The sequence below is a fragment of the Simochromis diagramma genome, unplaced genomic scaffold (genome assembly GCF_900408965.1).
Source record: "Simochromis diagramma unplaced genomic scaffold, fSimDia1.1 OVJJ01000802.1, whole genome shotgun sequence".
Classification (NCBI taxonomy): domain Eukaryota; kingdom Metazoa; phylum Chordata; class Actinopteri; order Cichliformes; family Cichlidae; genus Simochromis; species Simochromis diagramma.
Window position 1 is genome coordinate 7,908,221 of NW_024387492.1, and position 14,615 is coordinate 7,922,835.

At 41.0% G+C, this 14,615-nt stretch overlaps 1 protein-coding gene across 1 annotated transcript; it reads left to right on the forward strand.

Annotated features, from left to right (window-relative positions):
* The first annotated feature begins 1,127 nt into the window (after window positions 1–1,127).
* Window positions 1,128–9,952, forward strand: aldh8a1 (aldehyde dehydrogenase 8 family, member A1). Its single transcript, XM_040017354.1, has 7 exons — window positions 1,128–1,500; window positions 2,338–2,485; window positions 2,679–2,834; window positions 2,925–3,074; window positions 3,756–4,012; window positions 4,744–4,905; window positions 4,997–9,952. Exons 1-7 carry the CDS (start codon window positions 1,354–1,356, stop codon window positions 5,447–5,449), a joined length of 1,473 nt encoding a protein of 490 aa, XP_039873288.1. The 5' UTR covers window positions 1,128–1,353; the 3' UTR covers window positions 5,450–9,952.
* Window positions 9,953–14,615: the final 4,663 nt, after the last annotated feature.

Genomic DNA, 14,615 nt, shown 5'->3' on the forward strand with positions numbered 1-14,615 from the left:
AGGAAAACGATGAGAACTTTGGTTAGTGGTATGAGTTTTTTGGCTCATATCATAATAGTGAATCACGTTCTCTGTAAGTGGATGAGTAATGTGATGGCTTCGTGGGCAGTCACCTTTGAATCAGCACTTCCTCAAGGAGTTGTGTACACAAATACAATTGAAAGCACTTTAGGTGCTGTAAATTATGTTAATGTTTTTTGTTTTTGTTTAAAAAAAAAACACATAGTTATATCTTTTCATTGAGGTTCAGATATTAGCAGTGTTGGATTACAACCATGTACACATTGTACAGTCACAGAAATATAGCCACAGTTATAATGGTGCAAAAATGTCCGTCTGTAAGGCAAAATAGCAGAGACATCTCTTCTCCAGGTATCACTAAACTCACCGTTTGGACTTGGCGGCTGACTGTGAACCAACACATTTCCTTTTGCTTTGCTATTTGCGAGTAGGGTCATGCTTTAGAGCTACGCAAGCTGATGAATGACCTCTTTTTAGTTTCAAAGAGACATGAAGGGTATTTCCCAAAGCCTGACCTGCATAGATCCATCCTCTTGGTCTCCTCCTCAGTCATACCGGTTACATGATTGCCTCAGAAGCCCTATGCACTAAACTGTGAACTGAATGATCAAATTGAGCTAGCGCTGCAAAAACTTATGAGGGGTGGGGATGTTTAATTTTTTTTATGACCAAAAAGTATGAATTAGTGTAATTTATAGTTATAATTTGAAGTATATCAGTAGAATTCAACTAAGGGGGTACAGTGACATCCCTCGGCTGCCCTGGACCTCCAAGGCCCATCCAAGATTGTGAGGCCATGCATGCAATGTCCATTTAAACTTATAGACAAGTAAATAGTGTCATGCGACATATACCTGACATTTTGTGTCCGTCTTTCTGAAACAAAACGGCTTCACCTCATTCATTTAACCACCAGCAGGAGTAGATCACCCAGTTTTATGATATAAGAAGCAGCCTGTGAGAATAAACATAAAACTTTTCAGACCTCTGCAGTTTTTCTAAACACACCTAAAGTCACTCAGATGCTTGAATATTGTCTATGAACACTGGAAAGCCACATTTATCTTAACTATCTGAACTTTGTGTTGAGCAGACATATTGCCATGATATTAATTAAGGTTCTCTTTAAGATACTGTGTGTAGAAAAAGTGTTTATTCTTTCAGGCTCAAAGATCTGTGTGAATAAGGTCTGATAAAGAGTTAGGCAATAGGATCATCAGAGAGTAAGCACCTCCTTTGGAGGCCCAGTGTTTGTCAGGTTAGCAGTACGTGCAGTCATCGTTTTCTCTGGGAAGTGAACTGGTGTTACTTTGGCGCCTGTAATTAACAAGCATGTCGAAAACGTCAGAAGAGCGCTCACTTTTGGTTCTGGAGAACTACATCGGAGGAAAGTTCGTCTCTTGTCGGAGTTACATCGACTCCTACGACCCGTCAACTGGCGAGGTCTACTGCAAAGTGCCGGACAGTGGCAAGGAGGAGGTGGGGATCAAGTTAAAACCATCTGCAAAACCAAGAGGTTGAGATTTGAATGAATCCTTGCATATGTTTAGACATGTTTGTATAAGTCCTGCTGTGTGTTTGCATTAGGCTGGACTGACAGCTTTCTGCAGAGCTGTCTTATTTAAATACAATTTCTTTTTTCTGTACTAAGCTGCAATATCACAACATTTGCACAAGAATATTTTTTGCATTAAGTTGGATTGCTTGTTATTACAAATCCTGTTGTCAGATTTAAAGGCCTTTGACTCAGCAATATTAGTACATTTTAAGTGTATGTGTTTTGATGCATGCTTAATCATCCAGGTAGGAAAGTCCCAGAAAGTCTATTGTGTTCATCTAGACATTGCATTATCACTAGGAGAAATTTTTGTCACTCATCCGAGGGACTTCTTCCGTGTCAGGGACTGAAGAGATGAACAGAACAAACTTTCTGAATGAGGTTTGAGGTTTCAGGTTAGTGCGTTGCATAAAATGTGGTTTCAGAAAAAGCCACCTTTGAGCTTTGCAGAGCAAGCAATCAAGTAATCATTAAACACATCAGTTAACTTCAGCTGTTCATGTTTGACCTTCTTCAGAAATGTAGTGTTTTGTTGAAATGCATCCGTGTACATATTATTGTAGGTAACAATATTCTTAAGTCCTCTGAACTCCTTAGAAATTAATATAAAGGATCAGCTTTTTAAGATTTTAAGAGTGTATCAATAAAATGTCACTTAAACAATCCTGCGTATTCTCTCAAAGTGGAATCAAGCTCCATTCTTGGACGTGATCGTGCTTAATTGTGCAGTTTGCTTATACCTCATCTCATGCCTGCAGGTGGATGCAGCAGTGGCAGCAGCTAAAGAAGCGTTCCCCGAATGGTCCGCATGCAGCCCAGAGCAGCGAGCGAAGATCCTCCACAAACTGGCTGACCTGATTGAGGCCAACCTTGAGGAGTTTGCACAAGCTGAGTCCAAAGACCAAGGTTGCTTAGACTGTCTTATATGTTGCCACCTTAGAAATCAGGTCACTAATGCAGGAATAGAAATGAGTGGCTCAGAAATCACTTTTTATTAATCAAATACTGATTCATGAATGTCTAATCTTGTACTCTGTCTCAAAAATGTGTAGGCAACTGCTTCATTTGCCCTTTGATGCTCACTTCAGAATCTTTGTAGGTAAAACGATAACAGCTGCACGGACTGTGGATATTCCCCGGGCAGCGTACAACTTCCGCTTCTTTTCGACATCCATGCTTCACCACACCACCGACTGCAGCCCAATGGACCACATGGGCTGCCTGAACTACACTGTCCGCTGCCCCGTGGGAGTGGGTGAGCACTTAGGCTGCTTGGAGTGAAACCTTCAGATGACCCATTTGTCCTGTGCATGTGCTCTTAAATGGCCTTTGGTGTGTTTTTTAGCTGGTTTGATCAGTCCCTGGAATCTGCCCCTGTACCTTCTGACCTGGAAGATTGCACCTGCAATCGCTGCAGGCAACACAGTGGTGGCCAAACCCAGCGAGATGACCTCTGTGACCGCCTGGATGCTGTGCAAGTTGATGCAGCAAGCAGGTAGGACTACAGGACCCACAGTGCAATGTCATGCAGATGGAGTTAAAGCAAAGCAAAAAACATAACACATTAAGGTATTTTTTTTTAAATCTGCACATAATGAACAGATATGAGTACAGTGGTCCCTCGTTACTTGCGGGAGTTACGTTCCAAAAATATCCCGCGGTAGGTGAAATCCGCGAAGGAGCCAACTTAATTTTTTTTACAATTATTATAGATGCTTTGAGGCTGTAAAACCCCTCACTACACACTTTATACACTTTTCTCAGACAGGCACGAACATTTTCACACTTTGCTCTCTTGTTTAAACACTCTCAAAGTTCAGACCTTCGTAGAAAAATAAGACCAGTATTATAGAATGAAACCGCGCAAAACGTTTCGTCGACATTTTTGTGTTTGTTGGGGAGAAAACATACAAACATACTATGCATACATGCTAGCGAACGAAGATTTATCTAAAATTTGACAAGCTGAACGCATTCTGTACTGCGCAGGACACACGGCACGAGATTGATTGAAATTGTCTTCAGCCAATCAGGACGCAGAACATAATGCGCTGTTTAAAAAAAAGGAAAATTACACAAAAAAACAGCGAGGCTGCGAAAGGTGAACCGCGTTACAGCGAGGGACCACTGTAGTGCGAAATTAATCAGTGGTCTGCAATCGTCTTCATCTCTTTAGGTGTTCCCCCCGGTGTCGTCAACATCGTATTTGGTAGTGGTCCAAGAGCCGGTGACGCGCTTGTTAGTCACCCTGAGGTCCCTTTAATCTCCTTCACTGGGTCCACAGCCACTGCCCAGCGCATTACCGAGCGGAGCGCCCCCTACTGTAAGAAGCTCTCACTGGAGCTGGGAGGCAAAAACCCAGCTATTATTTTTGCTGACGCAGACTTAGACCAGTGCATCGAGACCACAGTCCGATCCAGCTTTCTCAATCAGGTGAAGACAAAATGTGACTGAGGATTTTTTTTTTCTTTAGGACTGTTTAGCTTTATTTATTTAGCTTTATTTATTTTATTTATGGGTACCATCACTTTTAGTTTTGGCTTTTATATATTATAAACTCAATTGACAGGACAGCTGCCCGAGAGTCTTTAGAGCTTCTGTGTCCACAGATTGTTATTTTAACTGGAAATTTGTTGGGGAATGTGCAGCAGTGAAGCACATTTTTACAGAACGAAAAGTTCAAGAAATCATTTCTTTATTACAAGGTTATTAATCTCATGCTCTCCAGATCATAGCTGGAAATGTTTGTTGTCAGTTTAGAAGTGTTAAAGTTAATCTTTTTTATTGTACTGAAATGTGACGGTGGGTGTTTTAAATATACGTTAGACTGCAGAATCCGTCACAACCTAACTTGGTGAGTTTGATTTGATATGTATAAATTGCCGGTGTGCAAAAAAACTGTAAAACAAAGCCCAGAAGGTCCTTTTTTAATACGTACTTAACAGGATTTTTTTTTTTCAAATTTTCTTTCATTGAACTTCTTAATGCAAATGAAATGAAGGTGATTATCTGTAACAGGAGCTTCTGTATGTGTTGAGGGTGTAATAACATAGTTTGTCCACAAGGGGGCAATCACAGCCCAACTTTTTGTCTTAAGGTGGGTTGTCAAAAAACAACTTTCTGAAATCCTCCATTTTTATCTTCTCCATTTCTTCTCCTCTTAGGGTGAAGTCTGCCTGTGTACCAGCAGGATTTATGTAGAGAGGAGTATTTACTCGGAGTTCCTGGAAAGGTTTGTGGCTGCGGCTAAGAAGTGGAAGACTGGTGTCCCCTCTGACCCCAGCAGCAAAAATGGAGCGCTCATTAGTAAAGAACACCTGGAGAAGGTGCTTACATGTAATGCAGAATGTGACTGAACACTTGTTGTTTCGATTTCTGATGTGCTATAGTTTGAAATGTCTCCTTTCAAATCCAAAGGTTCGTAGCTATATAGCCCTGGCCAAATCAGAAGGTGGCATAATTCACTGCGGTGAGGGGCTCGACAAGCTGGACCTCCCGCAGCGCAACAAGTCTGGATACTTCATGCCGACAACGGTCATCACAGGCATATCTGACAGCTCCCGTGTCATGCAGGAGGAGATCTTTGGTCCCGTCACCTGCATCAGCCCCTTTGATACTGAGGATGAAGCTGTTGCCAGGGGCAATGGTGTACGTTACGGTCTGTCAGCCACAGTGTGGTCCAAGGATGTGGGGAAGGTTCACAGGGTGGCCCAGCGGTTGCAAGCAGGTCTGGTGTGGACCAACTGCTGGCTGGTGAGAGATCTGAACCTCCCATTTGGAGGAATGAAGAACTCTGGTGTGGGAAGGGAGGGAGGAAAAGATTCCTATCACTTTTTCACAGAGGTGAAGAGTATCACTATCAAGCACTGAGAGAGGAAAGTTTGTTTATTTGTAGAATACAAAAGTCAAAAATGTCTGGAGCGACAAATATAAGAAAACAATCAAATCCAATATAAATTTGCCACCATTTGCCAATAAAGTTGCTGAAATTGCAGTTTATGTTCATTATTTATGGATGAATTGTCAACAAGCCTAAATTTGCAAATGAAAACAACAAAAACTGCTCTTGAGCTTCAGAAATAATCTGTGTCTGTGTGCGCTATAGCCAACCAAAACGTAACAGTACAATTTGTAAATATAGGAACCGCCATTTCCCCAAAGACAGTTTTTCATGCTTCCTGCATGATGACATAAAGATATTTAAAAAGAAGGGGAAAAATGCAGTCATCTTATTATTCACATTTAGGTATCCATGCGCTTCAGGCTGAAAAACCCAGTGACTGAATACGTGTAGCTGAATCTCGTCAGAACAGTGTGTTATGATGGCAGGTTGTGGAGTTCAGTTTGTTTTTAATCTTTACTTTCAATGATGTCATTGTCTTAATAAAATCTGTAACACGGTCTGTAAAAAATGCTGCATTTCTGGTCTGATCGAACTGTTAGAAACAGTTTTACTAACAAACTTGTTGTCTCTTGTACATTTGTGACATCATTTGTCTTTATTTTTCTAAACCGTTCAAACCTCAAGGTCTGCAAACATACTCATAAGTAACTGTTTGACACAGACATGTTTTTATCTCTTAGCTGCTGACGTAGGAGAGGTGAGTAAATGACGAATAGACTCTCCTGTGTGGTTATTGGACAACGTGTTTGAAGATAGAACTGGGCTGATGGAGATGATTGCTTTCTGGTGCTCTACCTGTAGTGTGTGTGTGTTTTTACATTTTTTAAAGGATTATGAGACAAAGATGAATACTGATACTCTTTTACAGTGAAGGGAATGTGAAATATTGTACTACACTAAATATTTAACTGGCTGCTGCATGTCACATGGCAAATGTATTTCAGTTTATCTGCTGTGCACCACGAAACTGCTGGGTCCAAAGTTGGAGGCACTGACGTCAGTTGAATATGGGCGAGGCTACTGCAAGCATCTCACTAATGATTGTCAGATAAACCCCAAACGTTCTGTTTTGCATGGTTTCCTTTTATGGAAATGATCCCGGCTGCTTCTGCTGGCACAGGTGGTTCTCCAAAGCTACAAATACCTCTGGAAAGGTATCAAAATATACAATATACTGCCAGAAGTATTCAGTCACCCATGCAAATCATTAAATTCAGGTGTTCCAAACACTTTCGTGGCTGCTTTCAGGAGAAAACAAATCACAGAGTGGGGTCAGTGGTGCACAGAGGTCTAAACTTTCTGCAGAGTCAATCGCTGCAGAGCTCCAAACTTACTGTGGCCTTAAGATTAGCTCAAGAACAGTGTGTAGAACACTTCATGTAATGGGTTTCCATAAAGGTCCATAAAGACATGGATGAGTCCTGACCGCAACCTCTGCCATTAATTAGAGGACAGGAAAGTCTTCCCAGAAGAGTTGAAGCTGCAAAAGGTGGGCCAACATTATATTAAACCCTATGGACCAAGAATGAGATGTCACCCAAGTTCATGTATGTGTGAAAGCAGCAAAGCGAATACTTTTGGCAATATAGTTTATCGTGTTCACTCATGTCATTGTGCTTACATCTATTAACTCACTATATAGACCCAACTGTAGTACAACTGAGGGTGATCAAATCAGCAAAAGGGAGATGATCAGCACTGGTTAAATTTTAAAGTTTCACAGCAGTACATCCAAAATGTAAAACATCCTGAAATAAGAGTCTGAAAGTAAGTAGAGGCAAGGCAGAATAGATGTGTGTGTGAATGGGAATGAGGTAGGTGGAAAGGAGAGGCTGCAAAGAGTAGAGGCAATGATGGTGAATAAGTTTAAATACCTGGTGGTCAACCATTCAAAGGGAAGTTTTGGACACAAAGTTAGAGAGACAGCGTTGGTTTTGACATCTTCAGAGGAGGGATAGTATTAGGCAAAGCATGTTGACTATGGAGCTGCCAGGTAGGAGCAAAAGAGGAGAGACAGAACCAAAGCTCCATCTATGACATCTAATCCATGCTTTCTCTTTGATATATAATATAATACTAATAGAAACTTAGAAAGGTAAATTCTGGGTACCAGAAACTTTACATAGCAGGTAACTAAACATGAGTGATGTGACCTCCACTACAATTAAGATTATATAACAATATCTTTCCATGCTAATCATCTGATCAGTGGTGCAGCGTATATGCAGATAATTACGTGTGATGTTGCATTTCCTTTCAATTCAGGAGTGGTGCCAGTATAGGAAAAGTGGGCACGCTGGAGGAGGGGAGGCGGGGGGCCCTATCCTTTTAGCAAGTGTGTACAATCACGTCCCCTGGAGAGCTCTATGTGACACTTAGCACAGAGCCAGGGTGTGGGTCCCACCCTCTGTGTTTTGGCTAGGGACCGGGTATTGTGCTGTGTCACGCTGTATGCCTGCACACACACACTCTGATGCCTTCCTAGAACATAGTGTCAAAGTGGATGCCATCCAAAAGTAAGGCTAAGGTGTCAGAGGCTACTTGCTTTCCACTGGCACACACTCCCACCAAACGGGCGTGATGTGTGAAACAGAATGGGAACGCAGTAAGTCAGCATTTATTTCATTTTGCTCCGTTTCCGCCCTTTTTGCTGGATTTATCTTTCATCTTGCCTTTTGTGAAGGTTTCATTGAGAAGGAAAGGCCCCGCTGTAGAAGGACTCGCCCCGCCGTACGTGACTTTGAGAACGCTGCCAATGCCCATTTGAGAAAAAAAAACAAACCCCAAAACAAAACAAAGGAAATGTTAATGTCTGTGTTGATTGATTGATACTTAAACATTATAATTATATTACATAAGAAAAAATAGCAAAAAGGGGCTTGGTTCATGAGTAAATCATTGTTTAAGATGCTATCGATACATTTTTACTTTTATAGGGAGCCTTTAACTTTCACTTTAGTTACTGGGCACTTGAAGGAACGACGGTGGCGTCCTTCCATTTTATATCCACAAGTTTTCTGCAATATTTAGCCCTGCAGAATATATAAACAATCTGTTTTCATGCTGGCTGCAGGGATGTGAGAGGCCTCCTGCAGAGGGGCTTCGCACTCATATGTATGTGCTGAGAACAGTAACAGCCAACAGCAGTTCTCTCACCTATTCTGGCTCAAACCCAGCACAATAAATCTGTGAAAACTTCTCTTAGCTTCTCTCTTCGTAATTAAAACACAGACACACACACAAAAGTAATTCAAGTTCCCATCTGAAGAGCAGAATGTGAATGTGTGTGCATGACAAAAATCAGAGACCTATAGCAAGAGAGACTGACCTGGGATTATTGCATGTCCCAGATTTTGCAGATTAAAAGCTTTTGGTTTTCCTTTTTTCTTTGATTGCCATGTTTCACACCCTGTCGATAAAAGCCTTCTGTCACGTTTGGGTTTAGGGAATTTTCCACCGCCTGGTCGGCTTGGGTTTTGTGGTAGATAAAGCCCCGAGATGAAGCCGAGTCCTGAGAAAATGCTGCAGTTCAAGCAGGTTAAGCAAACTCAGCCAGCAAACCTCATGTGTATGTGGAGACAGTGGGAGGGAGGGTGTTACTTGGCTACAGAAGGCTAAATGTTTGCGCTGCATGTCCGTCTCCATGAAGACTACACTATTCACAAGCAAGACAGGAAGAATAAGAATGATCAGCAGTTATTTGCTCTTCATGTGACGCTGAAACCTGAATGGGCTGCTGGGACTGAATGATGTTTTGTTTTAAAAATAAGCTAACCCATATACCTGTGTATTGCATTCTTAATTATATATAGCACATTTTATCATATACCTAAACTCAATATGCTTAACATGTACTTGTATTCATTTTAAACATCTTTAAAATGTTAAACATTAAAATATTGACCATGATTCCATGGGGTACGTGGCTCCGTAGTGCAGTGGTTTGCCCGGTTGAGTCAGGAAGGACTGCTAACCTGAAAATCTGCCAAATCAAACATACGGAGCGACCTGCTGTGGCTTAGACCTGTTCTTCTTCTGGACAAATTCAGGGAGCAACTGAAAGTAGCTTCAACTCATCAGCTGAAACTCAACCCTTTTTCTTAGTCCACGTTTGTCCCAGTCCAAAGTTGGTGCATATAGTTATCAGCGCTTTACACCCAGATTTTAATGCTTAATCAGACCAAGCTGCCATGGCGACAGCGTCTTGCTGAACTACTACTGCTCAGATTTAAATGGCACTTCTTGCTTTTCTGTGGCGTTGTGCTTTATTTTCCTGGATTGCGGTAATATTTCCAAAAAACCTGAACTCGAGGTACACGGTGGTTGGCAGGAACGCTGTGGCCTAGATCTATTCTTCTGGACGAATTGAATTAGTGATGTGTTTGTTCTGATTATATATTACAGCATTATGCTTATTAGAGCCAGTATGTCATTTTACCACTGAGCACGCATCTGCTTTGTACTTTCTTGCATTTTTTTCATTGAATAAAGAGATTTTTTTTTAAGTATGCTTTCAGCTCATATCTGCTCCTGGACTTAATAGTAAAATTAGACCATGATGTTATTATGAGCACAGGAACAACCAGGATGTATTTTTTCTGCACTGAAAAACAAAACAGGTAGGCAGTGTGTGTATGGCCAAGACTCTTAAGAGTCTTAAGAAGTAGACCAGGACTTTGGGTCTTTATACATTTGTACTAATAACTGTTTTGGATCTTCCTCAGCCTACATGTTTGCTCCCAGACTATAATTGTTTGGACAAAGTGTGTTGAGCACAGTTCAAAAATTGCATCTAAACTAGTTTGGCATTTACGGTCCTCAGACAGCTATAATTCTTACCTTCAAATAGGTTTTGCTCATTATCACTAACATTTCACCACTGGGAATCCTACATACCCATTTTAGAAGATGAATTAGCATTTTATTCTCCTAACATCATAATACAAGAACAAATACAGCACTCTGTGGACAGCGGAAACAGCTACAGCATAACTGCAATTAGGCCTGCTGATAAGGCAGACGCATCTCACACGTCTACCATATCTCTGAGACTTTTATGCCCTTGCTGGAGATCACTGAACAGCTAAAGTTGTTTTCACTGGCATTGTGTAACCAAGGCAAGCATTAGAGGACACAGACATTTGGGTCAGCTGCAGAAGAGCAAACAATGAAAGGAAACCAGGTCAGCACAGAAATATTAGATGTTTATACAGGATTTTACTGTATTAAAAAAGTGCTTGAAGAGTAGAAAGTGTTCATTAAAAGACTGAACGGGAGATATTTAAAGTTCCTGCTCTGACCTATTTAACAGGAAGCTTAAAAAAGGACACTTTTTCTGTTTTTCTAACATGATGACAAAAAAATGCAAATATTACACACCTTTTTCCATACTCTGATGACATATGTGGGGCAGGTTTTAAAATTTGGCACTTGGACTGGGGATCAAACCAACCTCTCCATGATTAGTGGGCGACGAAAATCTTTGGGTATTGTTCACCAGCTACATGTTTTGTTGACTGTTCCTCTGATCTAAAGAGTATAACAGTTTAACCCTCTTGAGGCAGGCGTTGCCGATTTGCAACAGGTAGAACTAACAACCTGATTACCCCACATACATATTTTATGAGTTTTTTTTACTCAGAAGTACCACTGCAGGACTTGGTTGTGCATTAGCAACAAAAAGTTTAATTCGAGCCTGAGAGGGTTAAAGAAAAAAAAAATCAGATGTCCTTTATCGCAAGTTTTGAAGTAGTCATGTCAATATTAGCATGCCACATGGTAGGCAGAAGAGTAAGAGGTCATCAGTGCTGTAGGCTGGCGTTTCTGATGCTGCCCGTCTTTCAGTTACATGGAAATAAAAACACAAAGCATGTTGTCACTGATATCATACAGGTACTCGGTCTTGTGGAGTGAAACTGTGTGTGCATGTGTGTGTTGAGAGTGGGAGGATCTGCCCTAAATTACTCATGTTCAGGTTTTGATGACATGATAAATATATTTTACATAATCCCACACTTAGCCTTCTTATGCTTCTAGACATCATTTACGTATTTTAAGTAGCCTGTTTCGCACTGTATGATGTGTTTTTCTGTTGAAAATAACATAGTCACAGATAGTGCCAGGGGGTTTTGCTTCTTTCCTCCATCTGGCATATGCCAGGTCTGGAATCTTACCCTCAAAACCCTATCTACCTGACACTGAGTGGAAAGTAACCTATTGTGCTTCATTATTCTCCTGAAATCTTAAACCTAAATGTCTTTCTACTTATACTGCTGTAGTAAGTGGCTTGATGCCTAATGCGGACTGTTAATAGGAAATGATCAGTCAAACTACAAAGTGGCAAAGAACCAGTAAATGATACAATTATTTAAATCAAAACACAGCAGTTAATAACACCATCAATACCAGGAAGTTAATCGACTTAACACAAGCATTTAGGCTGTCTGATTTCAGAAAAATAGCCTAAAAAGCTAATGGACTAGTAAGTAATCACCCAGCTGTCAGGCTCATGTATAAGTAGGATGGAAATTAAGAACTAGCTTCATTTAAGAACGGGTAAGAATTGATCAAATCATCCAAATCATGCCCCTTGAGGCTTATCTATTCATCTTAGTTAGCGGTGTGCTTGTTTCAGTTGTGCATTGACATCAAGCACCATGCAAGCTTTTTCTTTCTTATCTGTATCTACTCTACATTCTGAGTCAGTGATGATAAAAACAGTTGCACTGTCACTGAAGATGTGTGTAGGCCTGTGCCAACCCGACTTCTTGTCCACAGGGAGGACTGATTGGGACGTAAAAAGTGACTCAGTACTAGTATCAATAAAATCTTCTTATTGTGTCACATCATAATGAGAAAATTTGGCAAGGTTAGCACCTGAAGCTGAGGCTGTTTAGTATTTTGTGTGTAGTTCCTGTAGGTGTTGAGGGCATCAAGCATATATAAGCACTGTTTTCAGCAGAGTCGAGTTACTTAGTACTGAAAGCTCTCAGCAAGAACATAAAGGCATGTTACCCCGAAGAGGAAAACATGCCACTCAACTCCTGAGCTGCTTAAAGCTAAATTTAAGTGGAGCACAAGGAGGGTAGTGGAGACTTCTGTGTGTCACAAACAGGGCATGACAACAAGGGAGACACATGCACAAAATGCTAATTAATAAAAAAATTGTTTGCCTTTGACCACAACAAAAACTGTGGACCCAGGAGGAAAAAAAAAATCCCAGCATTTTATTTGTTTCTATTGTGGCTGGCACCGCGTATGAAACACTGCAACTCAACCACGATGTCATTGACACATGAAACACCACAGAAAAGTGTGAATGCTGGTGAGGGAGGCGGCCTCTTATGTAGGTTACGTCGTAGGATCTACAAAAATCCACGGCAGTGAGGGCTTTTGTAGCGCTCTAGCACACTGGGCACAGGTGCTGACGGTGTTGCTAACAAACCGCCCCTCCTCCAGACAGGCAGAGAGAAAGGCCGAGTAAGGCTACCTTCACACTGCAGGCGAAAGCGCATCAAATCCGACTTTTTTGACCCTATGCGACCCATATGCGATCATGGTATGACAGTGTGAACAACACAAATCCAACTTGGGTCACAAATCCGACTTGGGTCATTTTCGTATGTGGTACAGAATTTGATATATATCTGATGTTTTAAAAGCGACTGCTGTTTGAATGGTCATGTCGCATTAAATCCGTCTTGTATGTCACTGACACAAGACAGACGCCAATTATCAGCGCCGAAGAAGCGCCCGAGAAGACGTCGTGAACGCTTCCTGGCCATCCAGTGAAACTGTTGGGAAGACAGTATGGGAAACGTGAACATTTTATTTGTATCGTATAATCTGCAGATTCTGACAGAAATCTGCGACTATCCTTTGAAGCACCGCTCCTCTCTAAAACAGCAATAAGGATCATTATTAGGTCATATGTAAATAACAAAATAACTTTATAACTTAAAGCAAAATTGGGAAACGTAAAGTCCAAAACAAGTCTTTATATTCAGGGCCATCAGTCAAACAATACTGTTTGGTCTGGGTCTAAACAGAGCGCGTTGTGTGATGTCTTCTTTTGTGCATGCGGGCCGCTTTGAGGGTTCACACTAGAGCGCGTTTGCTGTCAGATTTTATTTGTAGTGTGAAGAAGCAGACAAAAAAATCGGATTTGATCAAACAATCAGAATTGAGCATTAAGACCTGCAGTGTGAACGTAGCCTAAGAGAGTCGTCGACCTCACCTCAATTTGTATGGAACCATTAAAAATACCCAAAGTAATTAGTGTTTTTGTTCATGTTTGGTCAGAATGAGCCAGATAGATGTTTGGCAGCTTTTATGCACTTTGTTGCTCTTTAGTTGAAACTTAAGCCGTAAGCGGTTAGGTCAGTTAAACATAAATGCTAAAACCATCACTAAATTCAAAGGGTGCAACAATAGCTACGTCTCGCATAGAGATTATTTGTGTCTATGCAAGATGTTATGACTCTACACCCACTAAATGCTGGGTGTAGAGTGCACTGAACCAAGAAACCAACAGTGCTTTACACTCGCTACTTGCTAATACGTGACTCACATTGTGTGACCTGTTATTGCAGAAGAGTAAATGTGTCTTACGGTCAGCATGCTTGTTTTGTAACTGATTACAGTGTCATTAAATGTTGTTTAAAGCTATTAAATGACATTTAAGAAAAAAAAGCAAAACATTATTTCAACAGCACCAACTCAGTTGAGCAATCACTGTTCGTTCAATCAAGATGTCTACTAGTACTTCTCAGGAAATCCTGTGATACACTTACCAGATTAAAAAAGTGCAGAGCCAACTTTTGCAAGCATCTTTCAGACAATCAGTCTCTATGTGACTCTATGTGACAGCACGTGTCTGTCACTCACTTTCAAACTTTAATGCAACATAAACAGGCACACTGGTTTCCCTCTGTATGGTGTTTATACAAGGAAAAATTAGCTAGAGACTGAAGCCACGGTTTCTATCAGGCTGTAAACATGTTTATCCTACCTTAAAGTTGGGCATTTCCTCACCCTCAACCAGTCACAGCCAATGGCTGGCCCTCCCTGAGTTTGGTTCTACAGGAAGCTACTTCCTGTTAAAAGGGAGTTTTTCCTTCCCACATTCGCCAA

Coding starts and splice junctions, on each gene's coding strand:
- aldh8a1 (XM_040017354.1), top strand. CDS start 1,354: ATGTCGAAAACGTCAGAAGAGCGCTCACTTTTGGTTCTGGAGAACTAC. Junction 2,835..2,924: donor CCGCTGCCCCGTGGGAGTGG/GTGAGCACTTAG, acceptor TGTGTTTTTTAG/CTGGTTTGATCAGTCCCTGG. Junction 3,075..3,755: donor CAAGTTGATGCAGCAAGCAG/GTAGGACTACAG, acceptor TCATCTCTTTAG/GTGTTCCCCCCGGTGTCGTC.